General features: G+C 38.2%; 1 protein-coding gene across 1 annotated transcript in view; it reads left to right on the top strand.

Annotated features, from left to right (window-relative positions):
- The window catches only part of UTP20 (UTP20 small subunit processome component), a 75,468-nt gene that overhangs the window by 50,632 nt on the left and 4,399 nt on the right, over window positions 1-20,437 (top strand). Inside the window, exons 37-57 of the mRNA XM_087723301.1 lie at window positions 627-767; window positions 981-1,118; window positions 1,482-1,621; window positions 2,117-2,196; window positions 2,405-2,703; window positions 3,078-3,217; window positions 3,442-3,598; window positions 4,582-4,683; window positions 5,246-5,413; window positions 7,433-7,599; window positions 8,154-8,295; window positions 9,935-10,051; window positions 11,283-11,453; window positions 12,918-13,046; window positions 13,635-13,745; window positions 14,289-14,368; window positions 15,261-15,330; window positions 16,498-16,680; window positions 18,278-18,409; window positions 19,431-19,563; window positions 19,947-20,140. Of these exons, the coding sequence (XP_087579427.1) occupies window positions 627-767; window positions 981-1,118; window positions 1,482-1,621; window positions 2,117-2,196; window positions 2,405-2,703; window positions 3,078-3,217; window positions 3,442-3,598; window positions 4,582-4,683; window positions 5,246-5,413; window positions 7,433-7,599; window positions 8,154-8,295; window positions 9,935-10,051; window positions 11,283-11,453; window positions 12,918-13,046; window positions 13,635-13,745; window positions 14,289-14,368; window positions 15,261-15,330; window positions 16,498-16,680; window positions 18,278-18,409; window positions 19,431-19,563; window positions 19,947-20,140 (2,994 nt within the window). The remainder of the gene's footprint in view (window positions 1-626; window positions 768-980; window positions 1,119-1,481; window positions 1,622-2,116; window positions 2,197-2,404; window positions 2,704-3,077; window positions 3,218-3,441; window positions 3,599-4,581; window positions 4,684-5,245; window positions 5,414-7,432; window positions 7,600-8,153; window positions 8,296-9,934; window positions 10,052-11,282; window positions 11,454-12,917; window positions 13,047-13,634; window positions 13,746-14,288; window positions 14,369-15,260; window positions 15,331-16,497; window positions 16,681-18,277; window positions 18,410-19,430; window positions 19,564-19,946; window positions 20,141-20,437) is intronic.

The following is a 20,437-nucleotide window of genomic DNA, read 5'->3' as shown; positions in this document are numbered from 1 at the left end:
TTTAACATGACTTTTATTTAGTTATTTATGCTTAAATTAATATGAGTAATCCTCAAAATTACTAAAGGCTTGTAATAGATACACATATAAATGTTCCACTGTCTGTGGAACTTCTATTTTTCTTGGCCATTCCTTATAACCCTTGGTGATCTGAATATGGGGAAATATGAAATATGTTAAATGAGTTAAATTCTGTACACTTTGGGACATTTGCATATATTATCCTGGATGCAAAAGCCTGTTTTTCTGGAAACAGATAGACTTCGTAAATCATAATGTGTTTAAGGTACTACTATAAGCCTTCTATTATTACTATTAGTTTAATGTTCTGCTATGGCAATCCAGAGTAGCCGATGAGCGAGGTGGGTGGCAAATAAATTTAACAAACAAATGTTTATAAAATATAGATTATCTACTTCCATTATTGCTTCAAAGTCTAGTCTTACTATAATAAATGTCTGGTATTTAGAAATGGTCATAATTGCCTAGGATAGCAGTTTAAGAGGGAAAATTCAAACTGATTGCTATGAAAAAGAAGTTTTATGTTTAAAAAGTGGAGGCTATGATATGTGGTTTAGAATGTCAGATGTAAAAGTAAACCATTTATATTTTCTTCATGGTTTCAGTGCATTCAGCAGGATTACACATCGTTGCTATCAAACTTGATTCGAACATTTTCAGAACATCCAGAGTTTCATGATTTGGTCCAACTAACTGATTATCATGATCCAGAGATGGACTTCTTTGAAAATATGAAGCATATTCAGGTAAAAGGAAATGTTTTAACCGATTCTTCTAAAGCACCATATGAGTTATCTGATAATGATGAATGAATTATAGCTTAAAAACTGATAGCGCTTATTTCCTTTTTTCTATTGATACAAAATGCCTGCAATTGATATAAAACATCTGGTTTATTATTCAAATGGTTGGTGGGCTAAGATCTCTCAAGTTCTAATATAATTTTTATATTCTTTCAGATTCACAGAAGGGCACGAGCGCTGATGAAACTGGCTAAGCAGTTAGTGGAAGGCAAAACCATACTGAGTTCTAAAACTCTTCAAAATTATATTATGCCTTATGCAACCACTACCATTTTCAATGAGAAAATGCTTAAGGTAAGCTTTTGAACATAAAATGGGCTGAAACTACTTCTGCTTCATTGCCATGAGAAGGATTTACTCTATCAACACATCTGATCTTAACTTTTCATAAAGCAAGAGAATTGAATTGGATTCTACTACTTTAGTAGAATCTATAGCTCTTAGGGAGAATTTGTTGTGTTGAAGCTTCACACATATAATGGGGCATGGAGATTGTTTAGAAAGACTGCTTCCTACTGCCTACCTTCTGAAGTGATCTTGATCCAGCTAAAGGGACTATAGACTTATTTTTATATTAAAAAAAGGAAACCAGAGAAACGATGTTGATGTTGAACATGTTCTGTCATTTAATCTTCCTGATAATACTCTTTCACTTAGTATGAAAACATGATAACGGCATCGGTTGAGATGGTGGGAGCTGTATGCAGACATCTTTCTTGGTCAGCTTACCTCTACCATTTGAAACATTTCATCCATGTATTGCAGACTGGACAGATCAATCAAAAACTTGGTGTCAGGTACATTAAATGCCAGCTGTAAGATTAAAATTATAACCATTTGCATTAAATAAAAATAAATACCATTGGATGTTATGGGCCTCTAAACAAATATGAATGATTTTGAAGTTTGGAAACTATTCTGCTCTTATACTGATTTTTTTTTAAGTGTCTATGTGATTCACAGTCATCCCAGTCATAGTTATCCCAAACGATTTTTAAAAGCGGCATTACATTATAATTAACTCTCAATTTCTTTATGATTATAAAGCTGTTATTTTTACTATATTGCTGTACATATATTGATTCCATAGATTCATCTATTCATCTATTCGACATATTTTCACCAGGCCAATAGTGGCTCATTTTTTAAAAATTGTACAGAGTGTTTTGTAAAATGTTTGATAAAGTTGGAAACTTGGAACTCAAATGTTTTTCTTTCTTTCTTTCTTTCTTTCTTTCTTTCTTTCTTTCTTTCTTTCTTTCTTTCTTTCTTTCTTTCTTTCAACTTGAAAGCGTGCTAGTAATGGTGCTGGATGCTTTTCATTTTGACCATGAAACTCTTGAAAAGCAGCTTTCAATTATTGAAAAGGAAGGTAAGTTTTTAAGTTCCTTAATCTGATTGAGGGTACCTTGGCCCATGGGAATCTGTCCTGCTTGAAATAAATTATGGTGCCGTTTACATTTTTTTATTAATATCCTAAAGTATTTTGTTACGGTTTTTATATCTTTGTCTTATTCCAAAAGGGTATCTTGACTAATTAATGCCATAGTAATTTCATTCATTTTATGTAACTTATGTAGACACCGTGGATATCAATCCTGAAGTAGAGAATGAAACCATGGAGGTGGAACTAAGTGATGGAGAAGAAGAAAGTGAAAAGACCAGCAAAGAACAGTCTTGTGTCAATGAACAGAAAGTATGTGCGGAATCTAGGACTGATCAGCCTGCTAACGAAGAAGATGAGAATTTCCAGAAAGTTACAAAACCACCTTCATTCCTGCCCAGGAATAAGGAAGAGTTGGAGTGTCTGATTAAGCATATTCAGGAAACAGTGACTGGCAATATATTACCCAAATTGCACAGGTGTCTTATTGCAAAGGTACATTTTAACATTTCCTTCTTTTCTCTCTTTCTCTCTCTCTGAGGCACTTAAGTTGGCCTTATGGGGATTTCTCCTACCTTTTCAGAATAATAGTGCAAGAAAGGCCAAGGTGCAAAAGAACAGAGATTTTTATGATCGAAAGAAGTTTTAGATCTAAAATGCCTTTAGTTCTTGTCCACCATTCTAACCAGCCTTTCCTAACACTAGCTAGGATATGATTAGAATTGCAGTCAAGCCCATCCAGAGGAGGCAGATCTAGCTTATACATTAAAATGGACTATATATAAATTTCTTTCCCAGCATGAAGAAAGATATAAAATGCATCTTATAATAAAATTGTTCCTGAGGAGTATTTGTTTCGGTACTTATAGGTGAAAAGAGATGAACAGCACAAGATGGTAAAATCCAAGATCGTGAATGATGAAGAGGTAGTACAAGTGCCAGTAGCTTTTGCAATGGTCAAGCTAATGCAGTCCCTTCCTCAAGATGTTATGGAGGAGAATTTGCCTGGGTAAATATTATATTTATACTCTACATCTATAATCCATAAATCATCCACATATAAAAATCTTTTCAACATCCACCAACATCACCTTATAAATCTTTGGAGATAAAGCATGTCAACATAGTATTAAAATGTTGTTTACAGTACTTTGAAATGAAGCTTCTCCCACTGGTGTTTTGTATTTTTCTATTTGGCATCTTTAGGTAACTCTAGTCTCTCTCTGTTTGCAGCATTCTTCTGAAAGTCTGCTCTCTTCTGAGGAATAGAGCACAGGAAATCCGGGACGTTGCACGTAACACCTTGATGAAAATAATAGAGGCTTTGGGGCCACAATACTTGCAATATGTCTTAAAAGAGATGGTGTCAATCCTTGTCACTGGGTACCAGGTAAGTGTTCTGACCTAGGTTTCCCAAAAGCACGAAGCTGACTCCTTGTCCTGATAAAACCTCTTTTATTTAGTTTAAAGTGAATTCCTCTCCAGCAAAATCCCAGCCAACAATCTTTCAAGAGATTTCACCGCTACAGACCTTTATCAGGCTTGAAACGCTGCCAAGCCGATATTTTCCAAATGCCACTCTGTAGCAGACAATACTGGGCAATCTTCACCTTAATGAATTGAACTAATTTTCTCCTGAAAATTCCACTCCTCTTTATTTCCTATGGGAGGGGCCATTTACCATCCACCTGTGGCTTTACTCTTGAGTTGGCCCTTGTTACGTAGCTGTTCCCTTCTCCTGGTAGCTCTGTGCATGCGCACATCGGGAACAGGCTCCGGCTGTTCTTCTGCCCCACTGATGTCTGACTCCGAAGGCAGCTGATAACTGTCAGATGGCCCTGGCCCCATCTCTGCCTCCAATGCAGAGCACTCGTCAGAGCCTTCCCCAGACTCCAGGACTAGCCCATATCCCTCTCCAACCTCCTCACTGTCTGAGTCTGCCACCAGGGGTCCTCTGGCTGTTAGTGGGCTACAACAGTAAGGAGGAAGCATTATAGATTTGAGGAAGATCCTGGAATTTCTTTTTCATTTTGCTTTTTATTACCAATCCATAATTATTGGAGAGAGTAACAGACTATATTTGCAGAGCTGCTGCATTTTCTTCTAATTAAGTGTATCACTTTATATTGGGTTAGTTGCAGAGACTGCTTAAGGTTAAAACAAACCTGTTAGAAATATTAGAAATAACATTAGAAAGTTATTTAGAAAGTTTGAGAAATACAGGGTCTTACCTTGAAGACTCATCTGCTAGATAACTGTAGAAAAACTGTGGAAATGTACAATAAATTGTAGCATTTTGACTTACATTTTTATAATACTCATTTGGTGGTTCTCTTCATTTAACAAATATGATGGTCTCTCCTAAATATATAGGTCCATGTGTTAACTTTCACTGTCCACCTCTTGCTGAAGAGTCTTGCCAACGAGCGACTTAAAGTTGGTGATTTGGATCCATGCATAGAACTGTTGATGGAAGTACGTGTTTACAGTATATGAAAAAAATTAAATGCAAGTTGAGTTTATTTCACCAGTTATGTTATGTTGGGTAACGCCAAGGTTAAAATTCTAGCTTTCTGAAGAAACCCAGTTCATGAGCTGTTTCCTTAAAGGAAGAGAAAGCTGTTCGATCTTTAGCTGGGCTTTCATAATGTCCAGATACACAGTCCATGTTGATAAGTGATGCATAAAAAGACATTAGGTTGACATTCACTCTGAGAGAACATTGCATTGCTTTGTTTATGAATTGGACAAAGTATTATGGTTTGCTGGCATTTATTGGATTTTAATTTTTTTAAGTGGAAGAAGCACTTGTTTATGGTATTGTATTTCTGATGTATTTCTTAGCGTTTCTTCCTCTCCCTTGTATAACAGCATAGACTTTTGTGGTCAATCTTTACATTGCCACAAAATTTGTGCATCAGTGAAGTAAAGAGACTATTGTTTGGAAAGCTATACTGAAAACACTAGAAATAGCTATAACTATTTCATTATTATCTGTTGCTAAACTATTCTTTTTTCTCTTGTATCTCTTGTAAAGATTTTCCACCGTGAATTGTTTGGGGAAATTGCTGAAGAAAAAGAAGTAAAAGGCATCGTTTCCAAAGTTATGGAAGCTCGTAGAAGCAAAAGTTATGATTCTTATGAAATCCTTGCCAAATATGTAGGAAAAAACCAAGTGATTAAACTTATTCTTCCATTAAAAGAGGTATGAAGATAGAATTAGTGTGCATTGGGGCTTCATACTGGGATGTATCTGAATACAGTAACTCTATTTTTCTAGTGAGTGACATTCCTGGGCAGAGTGAGTAAATTGTAGCCTCAGAGCTGCATGTAACGGTTTTTCCTTGGCCCTGGATTCTAGCATCTTCTTTGACCACTCTTTTAAAAACTTTTCCCGATTTTGATACAAGAAGCTATAGCATAATGGCTAAAGCAAGCTTAACAATGGCTTAAGGGAAGAAAATACTGTAAAACCTGACACACTCATATGCAGTATTATTGCTCTGGTTCCAAATATAGTCCCTGGTCATTAAAATTTCATATTTTTTTTGCTAATTAGTCCTGCTAGGGACATTGTGGAGCATATGTGTATGTGTGTTTTAATGAAAAATGGTGTATTCGTTTTATGTATAAACAAATATAACTGTACAGGAATTTGTCAGATATAGGTGGCGCAGTGGTTAAATGCAGCACTGCAGGCTACTGCTAGATCAGCAGGTCAGCGGTTCAAATCTCACCGGCTCAGGGTTGACTCAGCCTTCCATCCTTCCGAGGTGGGTAAAATGAGGACCCAGATTGTTGGGGGCAATATGCTGACTCTTTGTAAACCGCTTAGAGAGGCCTGAAAGGCCTATGAAGCGGTATATAAGTCTACTGCTATTGCTATTGCTATATTAGTCCTTCCTGTGCCAGTTTTGGCCGAGAAGAATGCAGCTAGCTTACCACTTAATCTCATTTAAGGCAAGAATGCATAAACCTCTGGGACTAGAGGTGGTGTTTAATATTTTAGGAAGGGTCAAAGAGCAAGGTAAGGGATATGTCATGTACATGGCCAGACAGTAATTTCTTCCTTCAGTGGGGGAGGAGGATTTGGTTGTAGTGTTTGTTGTTTTCTATATAAAGCCTAGCTCTCACTTAATTTACAATTTTCCTTTATCTGGGACAATACTGGGAAACAAATGGTGGACTTTCAATAACATTGATCAGAGGCTCTGAGGAGCACAGAAGAGGTTAGTGTTCTTAAGCTTCAGATTGTGCACTTTACTGTAAGATGACTTCGCGATCTGTTAGGGCAGGGATCAGCAAACTGCGGCTCTGGAGCCGCATATGGCTCTTTCCTCCCTCTGCTGTGGTTTCCTCCCTCTGTTGTGCCAGTCGGCACAATTTTGAGAGGAGCTTCTGGTGGGGGGGGGGGGGTAGAGAAGCACAATGCGCCAAAAAACTCTATGGCAAGGGGAGGTTTTTCCAGTTGTGTCGACAATTGATGGGGCTTTCAGTTATGACAGGTAGAGGAAAAAGTATGTCGTACTAGGAGGAGACTCTATGGTGGGGGGAACTGAACTTCCGGTCAGCTCCAGAATTGAACAGGGGACTTCCGATTAGGACCTTTGTGGCTCCCGGTGTTTTCTTTTCTGTGGGAAACGGGTTCAAATGGCTCTTTGAGTGTTTGTTTGCTGACCCCTGTGTTAGGGTATTTAGAGGATACGAATCCGAAACAGAGGATCTGTTAGGGCAGTGATGATGAACCTTTTAGACACCGTGACCAAACTGCGTGCATGTGCATGCCCAAACTGAAAGGTGTGTGCAAATGTCCATGCATGCATGCGCAGCAGAGACCTGAAGACCAGCTGGCCAGTGGTAAGATCTTTTTCTTTCGTGAGCTTCTGTTTTGTCGTTTGCAGGGAAACAGAAGCTCACGAAAGAAACGCCACAGAGATCTGACCTGGGGTGATGGCATGGGTGCCAGCAGAGAGGGGTCTGCATACTACCTCTAACATGTGTGCCATAGGTTCGCCATCACGGTGTTATTCAGAGAATTCAGAGCTCTGCTGGCTAGGGAATTCTGGGAGTTGAAGTCCGCCAGGCTTAAAGTTGCCAAGGTTGCAAACCCCTGTTTCAGAACATGCTTCTGCTACAGAAGAGGGAGTTGTGAGTGTTGAAAGTGTCATTCTAAAAAAAATTCTGTTCTGTAAGGTGATTGCTGTACTGTAATGTTGTCCTGCAGGTTTTGGAGAATACAACCAGCCTAAAACTGTCTCGAAAGGTGCATGAAACTTTACGACGAATTGTGTCTGGATTGATAGCGAACAAAGCAATGACTGCAGAGACTATTCTTCTACTCAGCCACGGTTTGATTAGTGAAAATCTGCCGTTGCTAACAGAAAAAGCAAAGTAAGTTTAGGAGGAATAAAATTATAGAAAGCTAAATTTAGTTTGATTCCTCCTTTTATTTGATTGCCAATAAATGTTATTACTGCATACAAAATTCTAATAGAAAAGCTATACCTGAATGCCTAAGTGTTGCAAATGCACAGCAGCACACATTTATAAGCAGCGAATATGATTACCATAAATGCAAAGAAGTCAGTAATTCTGGTTCTGTGTTTCTGCAATGCCTACCATTTTGTTTACTTGGCGTTCTGTTGTTTCTTGTGAAGCCATAATTTATTTTAACCAGCATTTGATTCCTTGTTTGAATGTTTTTTCCCCTTTCCCTAATGAGGGCCATTCAACGCACAAAGCAATCTTTTGAGATCGGTATTATATGACTGATCTTTTGCAAACTCTGAAGAAGAAATTACTTCATTGAATAACTGGGCATAATTTTGAAGTATATTGGTTCATTCTAAATGGGTTTCCTCTCTTTTTTTGCCTTTACTTTGATTAGAAGAACTGTCTGCTGAGACCAACATTCTCATTTTTTGCTTTCTTCTTCAACATTTTAGAATGAAAGCTGCAGTTCCTCCAGATCCTCGTTTGCAACCAAAGAGCTGCCTTCTTCTGCCACCGACTCCCATTCGAGGAGGTCAAAAAGCGCCTGTCAGCAGCAAGACTAACATGCACGTCTTGGTTGAGTCAGGGCTCCGGGTAAGAAGTGCCAGGCATCTCCCTTCATTCTCCTTTTATTGGTTTTTCCCCCCTGTTTTAAAATGTGTAGTCCAGTGATGGCGAGCCTTTTTTCCCTCAGGTGCCAAAAGCATGCACGTGCACGCATTACCCATTATCCAATGCCCTACACAGGCCCCACCCCTGCACATGCGTGGGCTCCACCCCCGTGCGAACCCTGTGCAACTCCCGTTTTGGTGCTAGCAGGCCTCCCTGAAGCCTCCTGGGACCAAAAATGGGGGGGCACACTGCATCCCCCCACCTCCCGTTTTTGGTCCCAGGAGGCTTCAGGGATGCCTGCTAACACCAAAACAGGGCACAGGGGTGCCCCCCCCCGTTTTGGTGCTAGCAGGCTTCCCTGAAGTCTCCTGAGACCAAAATAGGGCACGGGGGCACTGCATCCCCTCCATGCCCACGCATATGTGCGCTTCTCCTAGCAGAGACCCAAAAACCAGCTGGACGATGGGAGGCCTGCTCACATCCGCAGTGGAACTGACCTGGGCGACGACTTGCATGCCCGCAGAGATGGTTTTGCCTGCCACCTGTGGCAGTGCGTGCCATAGATTCGCCATCACGGGTGTAGTCGTGAATCCAACCCTTTATGTTTTGGGCTCAGGAACACTATAAACAAACCGGATCAAACCTCACAATCCACTTTAAAATTGTTGAAATAACTTCATAGCTTTAATTTCTTCCTGTATGTTAGAGATGGGTCACTTGACCAGAATAAAGAGTTGAAGGGACAAATCCCTCAGTTTTGAGAAAACTGCTGGTGTGTATAATACTGTATTCCCTTTCCATCCTTCACATGATGGAAAGATCATCGTGAGTTTTTCTTTCTAGGATAATTGCAAATCACGACTTGTCATTGTATTTGAATATATATATATTATGAGCCTAGGAGACCCTGCAGATTTCACTATGCTATTCATTGCCTTTGGGCAATGTTTATGTATGCTCATCTCCATTTCAAGTCCATTGAGCCAGCGCTATCCGAAGATACTGTATTTCTGCACTCATTTGGCCAGCATGACATCAAGGAACGCTGTTACCATCCCACCAAAGTGAAACCAATTTATCTATATGCATTTGTATGCTTTCAAAATGGTAGGTTGGCAGGAGCTGGAGCGAGGACGGGAACTCACCCCATCCCATGGAGCTTGGGTCTCAAACCTGGGCTCCTGACTTTCCAGCCGATAAGCTCAGCGACTTTATCGCTGAACTCTATATTATTAGCACAACGAAATTGAAATGAGAGCATTGGAAATCACTAACAGATTGGGATCTGTAAGGTTTGCCATTCTGCTTTAGCTGAACCAAGCTATAAATATTTGTTATTTGTAGTAAATACCCAATCCAAAGTTGTTTTTGAGGCAAGTTCCTGAGCAGCATTACAGTTAAACAGACTTGAAAGATTGAAGAAAAGGAATATATTTCTCTCCATCCATTTCTTTTGTGCCTTCAATCTTGTTCATGTTTGCAGTCTCCCCTATTAATCAGCTGCATCTCTAAAGTATTACTGTAATATCCTACTATGTTAAATAACATCTGAAATTACCATTGTGTCTGAATAAGTCACTTGGCATTTAAAGGCTTCCTAATTCTTCTTTATTATGTACAGCTGCTGCACATGAGTTTGAAGAGATCTAAAATAAATTCTTCAGATGAGCATGTTTTAGAAATGATGGATCCATTTGTACAACTGCTTATCAGCTGCCTTCAGTCCACTGATATTAAGGTATGATGTTCAGCAACATGTTACAACAGTGCAGAAAGATTACAGAGATCAGCCCTAGAACTAAGCTCTCTTTGATGAGTTGGGAAAATGCATATTCATTGCTTAGATGTCAGTACAGAAAATCAAGAGTTTTGCATTTCTCCCTTTAGAGATTAGGATGATCCTGTTGGCCTTTCATGAGGCTGTGAAGACTTGGTTGTATTAGAGGACCTAGGACCCTGATTGTGTTAAGGTCCTGTTTCTTGGCTGTGTCCATTGCAATAGAATCACTCAGTGCCCATATATATTTATTTTGTATTGTTTTGATGGTCTTTAATTTGTTTCTACATTTTATGATGTATGCTGCCTAAAGTCATTTATTAAGATGAGTGGCTACAGAAATCAAACAAATGTAGAAAAATAAATTGACTTAAAGTTTTTCTATTTAAATGGAAATTTCTGGATTTTACAGTTGCAAAGAGAATTTCAAAGTAGAGATACATAACTAAAGACCCTAGGGGTACAAACAGCCCCAAAGCCTCCCTTTCTAAAAATAATTATCAGATTGTAGTCCAGTGCATTAGCAGTTTATCAAGAGTTGGACTCTAGTACAGCGATCCCCAACCTTTGCAGCTTGGTGACCAGGTGGGGGGTGGGAGAGGGGAACCAGGCCCCCCAAGTGGTGGACTGGTGTGCGCAAATGTACATGTGTATGTAGTTTGATTTGTTTAAGCTATGCACACGTGCAGGTGCGCAGGCCTGCTACTCACACAAGTTGAGCTGCACACGTGTGCACTGGCTCACTGCTCACGGGGCCCAGTTCCGAATAAGCCACAGCCCAGTAGTGGACCACGGCCTGGTGGTTGGGGACCCCTGCTCTAGTACATAGTATATTCCATGTTAGCTGGAAGGTTAGCAAAATTAAAGGTGCTCTGCATTGGTAGGAGTTTGCTTCCCCTATAAGGTTCTAGATTATATACTAATTGATTATTTTGTCTGTTTTTTATAATCTATATAGTAGCCTTTTGATTCTAATAGTAAACTAAACTATTGATTCAGCAGTAACGGCCCATGTGGTGTTTGCTTAGGTAATACTTAGGTGGTCCACATGATACTAATATTTGGTACAAGAGATCATTTGTGGAAAACATGTAATTCTAGATTTTTAAAAGCTCAATAACCTTAGTGGATTTCTGATTCCTACCAAGATTTCAGTGAGCCATATAAATCATTCTCGTTATTTTCTTTCCAGGTGATCACTGGTGCTCTCCAATCTTTTCTTTGGGTTTTAAAGTTTCCTCTACCTGCAATAGATAATAATGTGGAACAGTTAACGACACAGCTGTTCCTCCTGTTGAAGGATTTCGCTAAACAAGGCACAGTTAAAGGACAGAATTTTCATTTGGTTGTCAATTGTTTCAAAGTAAGTCTTAACCAAAGGAACAGTTCAGTGTTGATCTTGGATGAGTTTTATGCCAGTGTTATCATATTACTCGTGTGGTAAGGAAGGTGTCTCCACCTCCTTGGAATTTGTAAATTGTTATGTTAGTAAATTGTACTGAAATGTACTTATATTGCTTATATTGCTGAAATGTACTTATATTACTTATACATGCAGAAATCTCAGTAGCAGTTTTCTAGCATTTTATCCAAAGTGATAATTTATTGTAGAACCTACTGTACGCAGCAGTGCCTGCAGAAATAAAGAACTACAAGGGGGCGGGGGCTCATTTGGAGATAAATGAAACTGGGATAAAGATCTAAGAGATGAATTTGAACAGCAAGTAAAAAAAAGCATAGCAATATTGAAGCGGGCAAGAGATGATGGATAGATTTTTTAAAATCTTGTTTTGACTTGCTTTTCCCTTTCCCTCTCTTTCTCTTAAAGCCTAGCACTTAAAAGTATTGGAGCAGGCAAGAGACGATGAATAGATTAATTCTCTTTTTTGTTTGTTTTATGATTTTCTTCTTCTTTTCTCCCTTTCTCTTAGCATAATCACTTTTTAGGTAGGTGACATGATTAGACATTAGATAGGAAAGAAAGGAAAAATCTAAAGAGTGACATGATTAAAAGCTAGAATAAGTGATAGAAATAAGAGAAGGGGGAATATTTGTATATATTTTATATAATAAAATGGAAGTAATAATAAGAGAAAATGTGGAACAATTGAACAACGATAGATTGCAACCTAATATAAACATGTATTATTATTAGAAATACATAAGTTGATTGAATGTAACAATTATTATTAACTTTATTAATTTTATTTTTATTAGAATGTATGACTGCCTGGTGCCACACTGTTCACGCATTGATTTGATACATCTATTAAAAAATAAATAAAAAATAAATAAACGGGGGGGGGGGAGAAACTGGGTGGGACGGAATGTGTTTTGTAATAATCTGACCCAGTTTCAGCATTGTGGGAATTGTTTCCATTTTCATTTTCATCTGTCCATAACTGCAAAACAAGGAAATCATTCAAAAACTTTCCTATCAATAATATATCATTTTTTTAATGTGTACCCTCATATCTGCAGATTTGCCTTTTGTATGTTTTTGAACATTCAAATAATTGAATTTCAATCACATTTTATGTTAAATTAAAACTATGCCTAATTTAAAAATGCTGTTGAGCTGCAGAAAATAAAAAGTTCAAAAGGTCTTCATCTCTCCCCAGAAAAAGGGTTACGTAGATTTAATTCATCAGAGACAAAAAAGACCCTACTAATTTGAAAAACAATAATAGAGGATTAGTCCCTATTTAATTCTATTTAGGATTGCAATCTTCATGGGGAAATGATGTTTTTGCATAGAGTAAGTTGAGAATTTTTATTTGGTAGATTAGCAAATAATTAAGTTTTAATGCAAATTTTTAATTTGTAGTGTGTAACTCTGCTGGTGAGGAATACAAAGAGTCAGATTACAGATAAACAACTGCAAGTTTTGCTCGGATATGCTGAAGAAGATATTTATGACTCATTACGACAAACCACTGCTTTTGGCCTCTTGAAGGTAGTAATGTAACAAAGTATCATTTAAGAATTATTGCTTGAAAACCGAATGGCTTATTTTGCATTTTTTTGGGTGAGAATTAAAAATCCTCTCTTGAAATCAGCCAGCCTGGAATCGGAAGCCAGGTGCCAAGTGTCTCCTCTTGCTACTGACCTCAAGTGTTTGAACTATGAGTCATCAGCCTATCATATCATCAGCTTAGCGATTTCTCCTACGGCATATTATTTGGCATCATCTTGTTGTGTTGCATCTTAGCAAGCAGGATAGTTCTAAGGCACCAGCACTTTGCAAATAAGCCGCTGTTCATCAGGTGAGCAGAATTCCAGTCTTGCCCATTTGACTGCAGATCAGAAGAGATGACAACTTCCAAAGTGGCTGGTTGGACATAAAATAATTTTGATTCTACCAATTGGATATCTCAAGGGTTGCCTTTTGCTCAGATTGGTTAAATTGTTGGGTTTTTGGCATGTGATGATTTTGTGTCCTCAGGGCAAAGAAAAGAAAATTCTGTTGTATGTTGCTTTTGATAGATTAGAACAACTTCACCCTGACTCATATTTGTACATTATTGTCTTTGTTTTTTAAAAGGCTATTTTATCTAGAAAATTGATAGTTCCAGAAATCGAAGGTGTCATGCAGAAGGTTGCAGATTTTGCCATTACAGGCCAAACCGAGCAAGTTCGAATTCAATGTAGACAGGTTTGTAGACATGTTAAATACATCCTTTTCATTATCATAATTATTTTCTTAGGAGCACTAAGATATTTTAAATAATTTTATTAAATCAGAGATAATGATTACCTGAGGTATGAGAGCTAAACTGACCCTTAACAGGCTTACTGGTTGGTATTTGCCAGCAGATGAAGGGCCACAGTTAAGATGGAAAGTGTACCCACTGTGGGTTGTAGACTCTTAATGTGCTTGGACTAGAATCATATAAACGTTCTTTTTTTGCTTCCATACTTGTACACTAACCGTTTTATAAATTCCCTTTCCACTGTCCCCAATTTTTTCAAATGTGTATATGGTGTGTGTGTGTGTGTGTGTTTTATTTTGTTTTGTTTACATTTTCCAGTGTTGGCTAATGATTATTTTGATTGCTAAATTTAAATTAATGAGATTAACCTTTGAAGATTTTCCATCTACTAGCCCTTGGATAGTTGTTGTCTCTTTATAAATTGGAAAATATACTTAAACCGTTTATATTAGTATTATTTTTCCTTGTTAATTTCCCCCCCCCAGATTTACCAGAAATACATTATTGATTATCCCCTTGGGAAACAGTTAAAACTCAATCTAGAGTGTATCCTTGCCCAGCTTAAGTAAGTAATGTGGATATAATTCTCAAATGAAACCATGAGAGCATAAATATTACATATTTGCCACGTTTCTTTTAAATGATTATTTTGTAATTGTTCTCTGGTTTTCCCAGGGATAAACAAATGCATATGTACTGTAGTAGGTATTTATTTCCTTACCAAGTTTGTGCTGTCCATTAGTGCGTCTCTCATCAACTTTTCTCTCATTCCTTTATGTCAGGGGTGGGGAATGATGGTCCCATTATGACTTGTGGACCTCAACACCCAGAATTCCTGAGCCAACATGACTGGCTTAGGAATTCTGGGAGTTTAAGTCCAAAAGTAATAAAGGGCATTGTTCTTCATCCCCGCTTTATCTGAAGATGTCAAGGACTGAATATGGAGCCTCCTGAAAGCTGTGAAATTGACATACGGCATCTTCTTCAGATTGTCAAATTTCGATTAATGCTTGAATTTTCTAAGCTATAGATACTTCTATTAAATAAAATTGTATGTAGTACACAGACATTTGCATAGCTTTGTTTTTAGCTTAGATATCCTGTCCATTAAAAAAAAACACACCCAGGTAATTTGTTTCTGGCAAAGAGTTTGTCATGCTGAACACCTGAAAAGAGATGATGGAAGATTGCAATCTATCTTCCTTTTTGTTTTGAATGTAAGATTGCCATATATTTATTTCCTATCTTTGCTATTAAAGGAGCAAAAGCACTCTGCACATCTAATAGTGTCATAGGCAGACTATGATCAAAATATATTGCTTACTGTTTTATATATCTGGGGCTTCTAAACATGAATGTAAGAATAAATTATGCTCACAGGCATTATGCTGTTTGGGCAAAAATCTTGGCAATTTTGTAAGTATTAACTATATCCCTGTTAATTGTTTTCACTCTAGTTATGAATATGAGACGGGAAGAGAGTCTGCTTTGGAAATGATTGCTTATCTCTTTGAAATGTTCCCTCAGGTATTGTGCAGTTACCTCACAGATATAATACCCTCTAATTCAGGGGTCCCCAACCTGTGGGTCACAGCCCACTACCAGGCCGTGGCCTTTTGGCCATCGGGCTGCGTGAGTGGCTGGCCTGTGTGGGTGTGTTGGCGAGTGTCACGAGGGTGCTAGTGGCCCCGTTTGCACGTATGCGTGCGTAGCAGCCCCTGCCCCTCCCCCCCTCCAGGCTGCCAACCCAGAAAGGTTGGGGAACTCTGCTCTAGTGTTTTCTTTAAACTAAAATAAGTACAATGTTTCAGTAAGACTGTTTATGATAACTTTCATTAAATGGGATGAGATTGCTGAGAAAATATGTACAGGATCAAATTTGTAAGCAAAGTCAGAGGAACTGTAAACAGATAGCTTGTTGCAGGAGTATTCTGGAATTTGTGGGTATTCTGGGTATAAAGAATTACATGGATTGGATTTTATTTCTGTTTAAACTCTGGGTTTTAAACAGAAATAAAATCCAATCCATGTAATTAGGAGACCCCCCCCACCCCCGTTTTATTTAATACAAAACTTTTTATCCAAAGCCATTTCCTAAAGTTATTTTGTATATACTGTGAAAAGTAGTCCAAATGCTTTTGAACATACATTTGCTAAGGGCAGTTAGAGTGTTTTCAGTCCTTGATTTCTTAAGAACTGTGAAATATATGCAATTGTTAGAAACAGTATTATTTAACTGAAACATGTTGCAGAAAAAATGCTGTATGTTCATCTGTACATGGAATACAATGATTCCTTGTTTAACAATCCATTCCCTAAATAGGAAGCAAAATGGTGTGTGTGTGTGTGTGTGTGTGTGTGTGTGTGAGAGAGAGAGAGAGAGAGAGAGAGAGAGAGAGAGAGAGATGCAAAAATCACTGGTTGTTGTCTCATTTAGAGACAACCTGTTTAGCTTGCTCTCACACTGGCATACATTGTTGTCAGGTGCGGAAATTTAAATGTGTGCATTGGTCAGAAAAATGATGATGATCGTTTTTCGTATTTGTGAACAGTTGCTAAATGAGGTATCCGCTAAACAAGGAGTGTCTGTATTTTGATTGTCTTGATGTGGATCTTTCTTTCATTGTGGTTTATAGGGGAAAACTGTCATTCTAGAGATTTGCAGCCTATATGATTCCTACCTTGTTTCCGCAGGGCTTATTGCATGAGTTTTGTGGCCTATTCTTTGTCCCATTATGCATGATGATAGTAAATGATGATTCAGCAAAGTGCAAGAGGATGGCGGCCCTGGCCATCAAAAATCTTCTCAGCAAAATTAGTCCTCCAAACCGAGACCTGATGTTTTCCCTGGTTGCTTCGTGGTTTACAAGTAAAAAGGTATTATACGGGGCAGAAGTGTACATTGTCATTGGCAATTGGTCTTTTAATCGGCATGAATAAAACAAGAGTCTAACTTTTATTCAAAGAAAAATGATAACCAACTGAACTTTCTTTGTCAAACACTTATTTTATTACATGGCATTTAGCATTCATTTTCTTGTGGAATTAAAATCTCCACTCAGAATTATGGCTGAGCATGTTGTTGGTAAGGGAGACACACTTAACAGTTTGGGCCTCCTTGGATGTAAAGGATTCATTTATCTGCAGGTAAATCAGGTGTTAACTGTAGCGTTTGCACCATGTGACACATTGAAGGAAGTGATTTCAAGAAGTGACAAATCATATTCTTAAACAGGCTGAATTCTGACTGTTATTTCTTATCATGGCTGTACGCCAGTCAGCAGCAGTTCTCACAGTAGGAACTGTTAAATTTGTTATTTGTAATGAGGAAATACATTGGTATTCAGTTGTGTTTACATGCTGTTTCAATCAAAACTCATTCTGAGCAGCTTACCTACCTCTTTGGATATTACAATGAAAATAAAACACAGGAAACCATAAAAAACAAACAGTAATGACAATAAGTAATAAGAATGTTAGCTCAAGGATGGCATTAACTATACAAACCTTACCTTACAGGGAGGGATCAATTCTCAGACTTCAAAATCTTCTTGGTCAGGTTTTAATAAAAACACCAAAGCACAGGGGATTATTTTATCTTGGGAGTTAGACAGTGTTCTGACCTAGGCCTCCCAAGATTATGAAGCAGACTCCTTGTCCCGATAAAACCTCTTTTATTTAGGTTAAAGGGAATTCCTCTCCAGCAAAGTCCCGGCAAACGGTCTTTCATGAGATTTCACAACTACAGACCTTTATCAGGCTTGGAGAGTTGCCAGGCTGATATCTTCCAAACACCACACTGTAGCAGCAATTACTTGCCAAAAAGTCAGGAACAGATCTTCACCCCAATTAAATGAACTAATTGTCTCCTGCAAACTCCTCCCTTTTTGCTCCTCTTTATTCCCTCTGGGAGGGGTCATTCACCGTCTACCTGTGCCTTTACTCCTGAGTCAGCCCTTATTCCTTAGCTCTTCCCTTCTTCTGGCAGCTCTGCGCATGTGCTCATCGGGAACAGGCTCCAGTTGTTCTTCTGCCTCACTGATCTCTGACTCTGAAGGCAGCTGATAACTGTCAGACAGCTTGGCCCCATCCCTGCCTCCTATGCAGAGCACTCATCAGAGCCTTCCCCAGACTCCAGGACTGGCCCATGTTCCTCCCCAACCTCCTCACTGAGTCTGCTGGCCGCTGGCAGGCCACAACTGGCAGGGTTAGCATGCCATTCTAGAGAAGGGGTGGGCAATAACAGAGAAATCCTACCATCTTCTATATAGTCGGTATTCCTTAGGGATGGGGATTCAGAAAAACCTTCACTTCTAGATTTTGTTGAGTGAACAAAATTGATGTTCTTCCTTCCTTCACACAAATTGATGTATTTACTTTCTTTGCCACAAAGAAGTGACAAATAGTACTAGTTTGTTTAGTGGTTTTTTTTCTTCAAAACGTCTTATTTATGAGAGATTGTCTTTGTTGATAGAGTGTACATAAGAGATTAGCTGCCCAAGCCTGTGGAGCATTTGTTGAAGCTGAAAAAATTGAATTTGAGAAAAGACTTGGAACCATTCTTCCTATTATCGAGAGAGAAATTCATCCCTCAAATTTTGAAGATGTAAGTATTTTAATCAGCAATAATGTTTCTAGGAAATTGAAAAGCTGAGAATATTGATCAAACACCTAAATGAGACAAAATGCTTCATTATTTTATAAGAAGGCAGGTTCATGAAAGAAATCTGTCAAATTATTTTTGGCAGAAACATGTCATTTTTCCAAGAAAGTGTTTTAAAAAATAATATATTGTTGCTGTAATAAGGACGGAAGGGGAAAGTAAAATAGGCGGAAAGAGTTTTTATTCTATAATCTGTTTAGGCTACCGGTGAATAGTCTTTCTTAGTGGTATGAAGGAAATGAATGGTTGAGTATCTATATTATTTTTGATTGTTGTGGCAAACATTTAAAAAATGTTGAATATAGGCCTTGATCTATAAAAGCTATAAAAGCTCCATTTTCAGTGCTGTAAAATCTGGCATGTGTTAGTTTTGCCAGCAATCAGGGCGCATCCGTTTGTGATGCAGATGAAAGATGCCAGGGTAATTCATGACATATTAGTACACAGATATTTTCAACGGATTCAATGGATTTCATAATTAAAGTGATTATCTATGAAGATTCAGTTTAGAGTTAGCATGATCTTAATTGGGAAAAGTTTCCTACTGTTCCCCTATATCCATAACAACAGAGGGAAGGAGACTGTTGTGGAGTTTTCTGGATAAAAGAAGGAAAAATTATTAGGAAGCCAAAATATGCAATTTATGGTGACTTCTGTGTGAAGAGATGTGATGATCATCCATTCTTTGTGTTCCTTTGGCTAGGAAATCCTTTGAAAATTTCAATTTCAAATTGAATGTGGAACCTTATCAGAAAAGTGTTTGCGTTGTTTCTGCTCACTTGTGTTTCAGATTATAGACCCATTGTCCCCATTTGCAGTTAAACTTGCAATATTATATCAGTATTACCAGTAGGCAGCAACCGAAACCAGGCTATGAAGACTAGTAAGGGATGCATTAATTACTTGAACACTATTGTTTCTGCACAATATCGTTTGTTATCTTCCATGTTCACTTTTTTTTAAGGTTAAAGAAGAGACTGACGAAAAGCTGGCAGACAGATTGCTCTTCAGCTTTCTAACTTTGCTTGTTAAACTAATCAATGAGTGCAACATTATTCAATTAAACAAACACCATGAACTTCTGATCAACATTTGGGGTTAGTAGGAACATTTTTTTTTCCTTCCGTTCAGTTGTGTCCGATTCTCAGAGATAGTTTGGAGGAGTATCTGAAATTTTCTTGGCAAGGTTTTCCAGAAGTGGCTTGCAATGCCTCCTACATAGGGCTGAGAGAAAATGATTGGCCCAAGTCACCCAGCTGGCTTTGTGCCTAAAGCGGGACTAGAAATCAGGGTTTCTAGCCTGAGGCATTAACTGGTATACCAAACTGGCTCTCAACATTACATTGCTGTAAAAAGAAGCATTGATGCCTGGCATGTTTATTATGAAGACTGCATTTTAAAAGTGTGTAATGCATAATCATGTTTTATGTCCTTGCATATAAATAATTCATTCAAGTGATTTTTTCCCTCCGTTTTTAAGGTCATGTCCAGTCCCATTTATGGTACCCACACAGCTGGGTGTGGCTGACTTCTGCTGAGATTTTTGGCCTGCTGTTTGCTTCTCACAAGCCAGAAGAACTTGTTAATAAATGGAGCAAAAGAAAAGCAGAAAAGAAACAAGTGACCCATGAGTCATCAGCAACCATTTTCTTAACAGAGGAACTTAGTGAAAAGGTTATCTTACTATCTTACTTACATTGCTGCATATTCTAAGCTGTGGTAGCGCAGTGGTTAGAATGCAGTACTGCAGGCTAATTCTATTGACTGCCAGCAGTTCAATTCTCACCAGGCTCATGATTGACTCAGCCTTCCACCCTTCCGAGTTCGGTAAAATGAGGACCCAGGTTATTGGGGGAAATATGCTGACCCTGTAAACTGCTTAGAAAGAGCTGTAAAGTACTATGAAGTGGTATATAAGTTTAAGTGCTATTGTTGGTGGATAGACTAGAAATTAATATTAATGTCAATATA

The sequence above is a fragment of the Thamnophis sirtalis genome, unplaced genomic scaffold (assembly GCF_051295495.1).
Source record: "Thamnophis sirtalis isolate CommonGarterSnake01/CBP01778 unplaced genomic scaffold, rThaSir2_p1.2 scaffold_9, whole genome shotgun sequence".
Taxonomy (NCBI): Eukaryota; Metazoa; Chordata; class Lepidosauria; order Squamata; family Natricidae; genus Thamnophis; species Thamnophis sirtalis.
This window is presented reverse-complemented; position numbering and strand designations above follow the sequence as displayed.